At 42.5% G+C, this 8,927-nt stretch overlaps 2 protein-coding genes across 5 annotated transcripts in view; both read left to right on the plus strand.

Moving 5' to 3' along the window:
* Window positions 1–6,360, plus strand: part of LOC112261563 (protein PALS1) — a 54,423-nt gene extending 48,063 nt beyond the window's left edge. For all 4 annotated transcript variants that reach the window (XM_024436996.2, XM_024436997.2, XM_024436998.2 and 1 more), the window contains 4 exons: window positions 1,974–2,141; window positions 2,382–2,584; window positions 3,222–3,332; window positions 3,489–6,360. In XM_024436996.2, the coding sequence (XP_024292764.1) occupies window positions 1,974–2,141; window positions 2,382–2,584; window positions 3,222–3,332; window positions 3,489–3,665 (659 nt within the window). In that variant the 3' untranslated portion in view covers window positions 3,666–6,360. The remainder of the gene's footprint in view (window positions 1–1,973; window positions 2,142–2,381; window positions 2,585–3,221; window positions 3,333–3,488) is intronic.
* Window positions 6,361–8,731: 2,371 nt separating this feature from the next.
* LOC112261564 (eukaryotic translation initiation factor 2 subunit 1) overlaps window positions 8,732–8,927 on the plus strand; it is a 10,792-nt gene continuing 10,596 nt past the window's right edge. Inside the window, exon 1 of the mRNA XM_024437000.2 lies at window positions 8,732–8,898. The gene's annotated coding sequence lies outside the window, so the exon portion shown is untranslated. The remainder of the gene's footprint in view (window positions 8,899–8,927) is intronic.

An 8,927-nucleotide genomic window follows, 5' to 3' on the forward strand; every position in this document is an offset into this window, starting at 1 on the left:
TATCCTTCCTAACTCAGTTGCCGGAGAGGAAGGAAACCACTCGGGGAATTCACCATGAGGTCAATGGTTACATTAAAACAGTTTAATAGCTGTGATAAGAGAGAACTGAGGATGGATCAACAACATTGTAGTTACTCCACAATACTAACCTAATTGATGAGTGAAAAGGAAGCAGAATAAAAATATTCCAAAACATGCATCCTGTTTGCAACAAGGCACTAAAGTAATACTGCAAATTAACAATTAACTTTTAATCATGAATACAAAGTGTTTGGGGCAAATCCAATACAGCATATTACTGAATACAACTCTCCATATTTTCAAGGATAGTGGTGGCTCCATGTTATAGTTTAAAAAAAATAAAAATAATCCTGAACTCAGCAAAAAAAGAAACGTCCTCACGCTGTCAAGTGCATTTATTTTCAGCAAACTTCACGTGTAAATATTTGTATGAACATAACTAGATTCAACAACTGAGACATAAACTGAACAAGTTCCATAGACATGTGACTAACAGAAATGGAATAATTTGTCCCTGAACAAAGGGGGGGTCCAAATCAAAAGTAACTGTCAGTATCTGGTGTGGCCACCAACCAGCTGCATTAAGTACTGCAGTGCATCTCCTCATGGACTGCACCAGATTTGCCAGTTCTTGCTGTGAGATGTTACCCCACTCTTCCACCAAGGCACCTGCAAGTTCCTGGACATTTCTGGGGGGAATGGCCCTAGCCCTCACCCTCCGGTCCCAGACATGCTCAATGGGATTGAGATCTGGGCTCTTCGCTGGCCATGGCAGAACACTGACATTCCTGTCTTGCAGGAAATCACGCACGGAACGAGCAGTATGGCTGGTGGCATTGTCATGCTGGAGGGTCATGTCAGGAAGAGTCTGCAGGAAGGGTACCATAGGTGACGTTGTTCCCGTTGATGTCTGGTGAGGACCTGCCTTACAACAGGCCTACAAGCCCTCAGTCCAGCCTCTCTCAGCCTATTGCGGACAGTCTGAGCACTGATGGCGATATTGTGCGTTCGTCTTAGGCGTCTCACAGTACGGGAATTGCTATTTATTTCCCTGGCCACATCTGCAGTCCTCATGCCTCCTTGCAGCATACCAAAGGCACATTCACGCAGATGAGCAGGGACCCTGGGCATCTTTCTTTTGGTGTTTTTCAGAGTCAGTAAAATGGCCTCTTTAGTGTCCTAAGTTTTCGTAACTGTGACCTTAATTGCCTAAGCTGTTAGTGTCTTAACGACCGTTCCACGGATGCATGTTCATTAATTGTTTATGGTTCATTGAACAAGCACGGGAAACAGTGTTTAAACCCTTTACAATGAAGATCTGTGAAGTTAATTTGTAAAAAAAAAAATACATATGTTTGAAAGACAGGGTCCTGAAAAAGGGACGTTTCTTTTTTGGCTGAGTTTAGAGGAAAATCTGGTTCAGTCTTCATCTACTAGTGTCTGGTGGACAGCCTTAACCTTTCAGCTGGACAATAACCTTAAACACAAGGCCAAATCTACACTGGAGTTGCTTACCAAGAAGACTGTTCCTCTAAAGAGGGGCGGAGTTAGATTTTCAAGTAGATTTAAGTTAAAACTATGGCACGACCTGAAAATGGTTGTCTAGCAATGATCAACAACCAATTTGTTGTACGTATGTAAATTAGATATTTCTATATTTAATTTTCTATAAATTAGCGAACATTTCTAAAAATGTTTTCACTTTGTCATTATGGGGTATTGTGTGTAGATGTTTAATCCATTTTCAATTTAGGCTGTAACATCAAAATATGTAATTAGTTATGGTATGAATACTTTCTGAAGGCACTGTATGTCGATGTTTCAGTTAAAGCTCTCTCTGTCTCTCTGTCTCTCTGTCTCTCTCTCTGTCTCTCTCATATATATATATATATATATATATGAATGCTGTTTGATATGAAACTAAAACAGTCTGTCTATCTGCTCCTCCCCAGACTATGACAACGAGGAGATCCTGACCTATGAGGAGATGGCGCTCTACCACCAGCCAGCCAATCGCAAGCGGCCCATTGCTCTGATTGGTCCTCCCAACTGTGGGCAGAACGAGCTAAGACAGAGACTGCTGTCCAGCGAGCCAGACAGATTTGGAGGAGCTGTCCCACGTAAGTGTGTTTGTGTGAATTCCTGTGTGCATTTTCAAGGGTTAACTTTCCCTTTGAACTGCACACCTCGGTGCTTAGTATTACTCAAGACATATAGAATTTGGTTCATGAGAATTGTCATTTTTGTTAATTCCAGAAATGTTTAATGGTTTTGCGGCCGTTGTCTGTTCCCCTGTCCTGTTCATTTTTTAATTTTTATTAAAAGCAATACAAATGTTGATAAAAGTGGGTTTATTCCAGACACGACACGCAACAGGCGTGATGTGGAGGTGAGTGGGAGGGACTACCACTTCGTCTCTCGTCAGGCCTTTGACATGGACGCCACCGCGGGGAAGTTCATCGAGTCGGGAGACTTTGAGAAGAACCTGTACGGAACCAGTACCGACTCTGTCCGTCAACTCATTAACACGGGCAAGATCTGTCTGCTCTGTTTGCACACACAGGTGAGGACGGGGGGGAGTAGAGAGACGGAGGGAGGGGGAGAGGTAGGGAGAGGGGGCAAAGGCCTGTCTTCTGTGTCTGCACACCCAGGTGAGGTAAGGAAGGGGAGAGAGGTGAGACCAACAGGGAAAAGAAGAGGATAAAGGCGTCTGCATGCTTCCCAGCCGAAACAGTTCAGACTAGTTGTTCAGGCACACAAAATATTTTCTTGAGGAAGCAGGGAAATCGGCAGCCGAAGTCTACGCCCCTTCATCGGTGATTGGTCAACAGTAGGGATTCTTCAATATCTTAAATTGTTTCTGACTATTTAGAGGAAGTGTGTACTGGCTACGGTATCTCAAAATGGACAAGTGGTACAATTGCTGCTTTTTTTTCTTTCAAGCGTAGGTCTTTTTAAGGGGGTATGCGAGCATACACGCTCTAGCCAAACTGAAGCATGCTGATGCCTTAAGAGAGCATAAAATGTCTGTTGCTGCTGTCTGACTGTGAGTCCCACTCCCCCCTTTCTCTCTCCCCCCTCTTTCTCTCTCCCCCTTCTTTCTCTCTCCCCCTCTTTCTCTCTCCCCCTTCTTTCTCTCTCCCCCTTCTTTCTCTCTCCCCTTCTCTCTTCTTCTTTCTCTCTACTTTCTCTCGCTATAGTCGCTGAAGATTCTGCGTAACTCTGATCTGAAGCCTTACATAATCTTCATCGCTCCTCCCTCCCAAGAACGGTTGCGAGCCCTTCTGGCCAAGGAGAGCAAGAACCCAAAGGTAGTCATTTTAACACATCACAATCTGTTTTCTCATCTTATTTTAGTAAGGTTTATCTAATAAGCCTTAGTAAAGTTAACTCACTTGACATCAAGCTAATGTAGTGACACATGCTCTGTGTTCCATCTCTTATCTCCTACCCTTTCTCTACCTAAGCCGGAGGAGCTGCGAGACATCATCGAGAAGGCCCGTGAGATGGAGCAGAACTTTGGCCACCTGTTTGACGCAGCCATCGTGAACACAGACCAGGACAAGGCATATCAGGAGTTGCTGAGGCTCATCAACAAACTGGACACTGAGCCACAGTGGGTCCCTTCCTCCTGGCTACGTTGAAGGAGCAATATAATACAGACACAACACTAACCTGACACAGCACTCACTGGTTCAATGAAGAGCTAGAGCTACCCTGGATCATGGACATTAGTTGCCCAGGGGTAAGACAATTATTAGCTGAAAATTAGCCTTGACACCATTCTCCAACCAGAATCACAGTATGAGACTAGTGGAAGATCCTCAATCAACACTCAAGCTGAAGATGAATAAAACACTTAAAATGCTTATCACTACATGTGATGTTGAACTGAACTGAGCCGAGCTCTTCTCTTCCCTTCTGAGACTGCCTGGGGAAATTAATTATTGTCTTATTATTGCTCTGATTATTTGTCCTTTTTTCGTTGCTGGATTTCTCTTCACTAAATTAACTTTTCACATTCCAGAGAAGTATGTAAAGACTTGGCACTTGGTGGCAGAAATCTAATTAGTGCTTCTATTCTGCTTTTGATAACTATTTATAATTGTAAATATATTCTATTTTTAAGAAGCTCTGGATAATAAGAAGAACCCATAGCTTCTATCTATGGCAGGGATGGGCAACTTTGATAAAGGTTGGGGCCGCAAAAAAATCTCAACTCGTCATGAGGGGCTGCAGTGGCTTGCAGGTCTGCGTACCCACATCCATACCCAGACATGGTCAGAGCTTGCCTTAGCCTTTTGGGGGCTCTAAGTGAAATGTTGTTGGGCCCCCCACCCCACTTTGCGAGCATAAAATGTCTTTGGGGGAAGGGGGCAGTGAATGACTCCTACACAAAACTATAGACATACACACTGGTTGTTGTACCCTTGCTGTTTCCTTGACCCTGTGTGTGAGGTCAGGTGTGGGTGTGTGTGTTTGTTCAGTAATGTATCATCACGGATGTGATTTGCTCACCTAACGAAACCATCTGTGAGGTGATAACATCCCGGTGTAGGACTATGGGTCCTGATCAGTTATTTACTATATAGTGAATAGGGTGCCATTTGGGACGCAGGCATGATCTCTGCATCTGGCCTCTATCCTCTAAACTAGAGCAGCCCTGCTTTCAAATACTATTTTGATCATTGAAAATAGAATTGTTCGAGAACGGTAATCCCTACCCTACCCAAACTGTCTCTCCAGGTCGGCAAAAAGCAAAACCTTAAAAGTATTTGAAAGATTTAAAATGCTATTTGAACCCTGGTCTGCACTAGAGCACAGTATAATGCTGGAGGTTCATCTGAATGGTGTTTTGACACCACATTAATTAGACAATCTGATTTGAGAGATGGTGAAGAGCCACTTTCTCCTACTTACCTTATACTCTTTTCACACTATCATGCCAAGCAAAACTGGAGTGTGCTGGCTCTGATATTTTCACATTTTCCTTTCCAGGAACTATGGTGGATCGTAACCAGGTCAGTGCAGTAAAGCTTGGCTCAGTAGTGTGAAAAGGGTACTGGAGGATAAACCAGTCCTAACACACTACACCCCTTACCTCTACCCAAGCACTACGAGTCATCGCTAAATAGAAAACTGTCCTGTCCCGAGTCACAGGATTTAAACCAACAGTGATGATATTGAAGAAAGATTATTAGAGGTGTTTAAAAGTTATGACACTAAAATTTTGAGGGGTAACTTTGTCTTCATTTTCTTGATCTCAGTATTCATCATGCACACTTCCTGTGCTAATCTGTAGGATTGTGACCATAGAAATTGAATTATATTTCTACAAGTGTAACCAGCAGTATTCTATTCATGGAAAACACTAAGGAACATCTGAGCACCGCTGTCTGTGGGATTCTCTTAATAATCAATACTTCATAAATGCTTTGTTTGAAATCGATGCATTTTATAATTCACTTAAATGCATTATAACCTATCCAACTATGCTGTATTTTAATCCAGTAGTATTCACCACATGCGACATCTTAAATGTGATTTTATTATTTGTCAGTGATTTTTCAAAGCTGTTATTGAAATGTTGTTCTACTTTTTGATATGGGTCTGAAATTAACTCGACCGAACCGAAAAATAGTTGTTTTTGCATCTGGTGTTCATGATCATAGGTTTCAGCTCACCCTTGATTATATATGCTGACTTTGTGTGTGTGTGTGTGTGTGTGTGCATGCACAGAGACAGGACTGTCACTGTAATGCAGGCAAGTATTATCTCTAGTAGACAATGGGAAATAGTTTTGCAAAGACCATTTCACTTCTTTTTTTTTTTTGGTTATTGATGATAATCATGGTGTATCTAGTAGATACTTAACATTTGATATATTTGTAATGTTAAAGATTTAAGTACAGAGTAATGCACCTGTGAATGATGACTCGAACGCCTATCCATCCCTCCGTTTTGGATCAAACTCCAGGAACCGCTCAGTGCTAGCCTGATCCCAGATCTGTGTGTTTTACGCAGCTCCTCTGGTGATTTGTCATGTTTCCCATAGATGTTGGCTACATAGGGCCGTATTTAGTTTCTCAGAGTAGAAGTGCTGATTTAGGATCAGGTCATCCCTATTCATTGTTATTATTATCAAAAAGGGGGAAATTATCTTAGATCAGCACTCCTATTCTGAGAATGGTGGCCATTCAGATCTGGGACCAGTCTAGTTCAGAATGTCTATCCCTTTTTAGTATACACAGTACACACCTTGTGTAGATTTGAGCCGTTAACTGGGAAGTAGAACTAATGAATGTAAAGTTGCTGTATTATTAAAAATCACTTTCTTTAGATCTGTTTTTGTATGAATTATTCAAGTGGATTAAATACCAAATTGATAGAAGTAGAGGCGGGTTATTTTATTTATTCAGCACTGTTTAAAGAGCTGCTGTAGAAATTATAGGAATGTATGATGATGCCAAGAGGTCAGACTACAGAGATTGTGGGGTCAGAGTTGATTGACACTAAAATATAGATAAGATAACGGAACTGAGTGAGATTGAAACCTTTTTCATTGTATGATAATGTCCTCCTTTAAAAGATCTGACAGGGGTATTAAAACATTTGGCACATTAATTTGAATCTCAAAGCAAGGTGGAGCCATTAAACTTAAATTACTTTTCTTGAACTAAGGCCAGTCTCCTCAGACTTGGCGACAGCATCAAGCGTAGTCAACAGCCACTCCCTTAGGGGGAAGAGTATGAGGTATGCACTAATTTCTATGCCATGTAATATGTAAGTGGTCAACTCAACACAGAAGTGTACAAATATTCCATTCCATGTGCTTTCCATGACATAGCTTTCACCGGGCCAGTCTATGATCCCTTATTGATGACACTTTTTAAATCTACATTAATCAGTGTAGATGAAGTGGAGTAGATGGGTTAAAGAAGGATTTTTAAGCCTTGAGACAATTGGGAACACTTTCGACACCTTGTAGAGTCTATGCAATGGCAAATTGAGGGCAAAAGCGGGGGTGCAAGTGCAACTCAAAGTGTTATTTGTCACATGCGCCGAATACACCTTAGAGTGAAATGCTTACTTACAAGGCCTTAACTGACAATGCAGTTCAAGAAATAGTTTAAAATATTTACTAAATAAATGAAAGTAAAACCATAAAATAATATATACAGGGGGGTACAGGTTAGTCAAGGTAATTTGTACATGGGGTAAAGTGACTGCATAGATAATAAATGGCGAGTGGCAGCAGTATAAAAACAAAGGGGCGGTGTCAATGTAAGTAGTCCTGGTGGCCATCTGATTAATTGTTCAGCAATCTTATGTCTTGGGGGTAGAATCTGTTAAGGAGCCTTTTGGACCTAGACTTGGCGTTCCTTTAACAACTCTTTGGTCCTTCCTCTGACATCGCCTGTTATATAGGTTCTGGTTTGCATGAAGCTTGGCCCCAGTAATGTACTGGGCCGAACGCACTACCCTCTGTAGCGCCGGTCGGATGGCGAGCAGTTGCTATACCAGGCGGTGATGCAATCGGTCAGGATGCTCTCGATGGTGCAGCTGTAGAACTTTTTGAGAATCTGGGGACCCATGCGAAATCTTTTCAGTCTCCTGGGGGGGTAAAATGTGTTGTAGTGCCCTCTTCACAACTGTCTTGGTGTGTTTGGACCATGATAGTTTATTGGTGATGTGGACACCAAGGAACTTAACTCTCGACCTGCTCCAATTCAGGCCCGTCGATGTGAATGGGTGCATGTTCGGCCCTCCTTTTCCTGTAGTCCACAATCAGATCCTTTTGTCTTGCTCACGTTGAGGGAGAGGTTGTTGTCCTGGCACCACACTGCCAGGTCTCTGAGCTCCCTATAGGCCGTCTCATCGTTGTTGGTGATCATTGTTGTCGTCAGCAAACTTAATGATGGTGTTGGAGTCGTGCTTGGCCACGCAGTCTTGGGTGTACAGGAGGGGACAAAGCACGCACCCCTGAGGGGCCCCCATGTTGAGGATCAACGTGGCAGATCTGTTGTTGCCTACCCTTACCACCTTACCGGCCCATCAGGAAGTCCAGGATCCAGTTTCAGAGGGATGTAGTCCCAGGGTCCTTAGCTTAGTGATGAGCTTTGTGGGCACTATGGTGTTGAACACTGAGCTGTAGTCAATGAACAGCATTCTCACGTAGGTGTTCCTTTTGTCTAGGAGGGAAAGACACTTGCCAGTTGGTCAGCGCACACGTCCTGGTATTCCGCCTGGCCCTGTGGCCTTGTGAATGTTGACCTGTTTAAAGGTCTTGTTCACATCGGCAATGGAGAGTGATCACACAGTCGTTATTGAACAACTGGTGCTCTCATGCATGCTTCAGTGTTGCTTGCCTCGAAGAGAATATAAAAGGCATTTAGCTCATCTGGTAGGCTTGCGTCACTGGGCAACTCATGGTTGGGTTTCCGTTTGTAGTCTAATAGTTTGCAAGCCCTGCCACATCTGTCGAGCATCAGAACCGGTGTAGTAGGATTCAATCTTAGTCCTGTAACTCAATATTAGGAAGGTGTTTTTAATATTTTGTGTACTCTGTATCTACCAGTGTCTTTGTTAAACTTGCTTCAAAACACTCACAGGGTGACACCTTGTGGAGAAATCACAAACTACTAATTTCAATGGGAAATCTATTTGCTAAAATACTGATGGTATTTTTTTGGAGTGCATGTTTCCAGTTCCGCTTCCGGGTAAGTTTAAGTTGTCGCCTCGTTCACGCATGTTGATGAAACAGTCGAATTTTATCCCCTCAACTGATACATTTCAATTACTACAGTTTAATGTAATAACTTATAATACAGACATATTCATATAGTTAAATCTCAAGTTGTGGATATACTATATAAGGTGAGTATAACTTTTGATTGTGAAGTTCT

Source organism: Oncorhynchus tshawytscha, linkage group LG11, assembly GCF_018296145.1.
Source record: "Oncorhynchus tshawytscha isolate Ot180627B linkage group LG11, Otsh_v2.0, whole genome shotgun sequence".
NCBI lineage: Eukaryota > Metazoa > Chordata > Actinopteri > Salmoniformes > Salmonidae > Oncorhynchus > Oncorhynchus tshawytscha.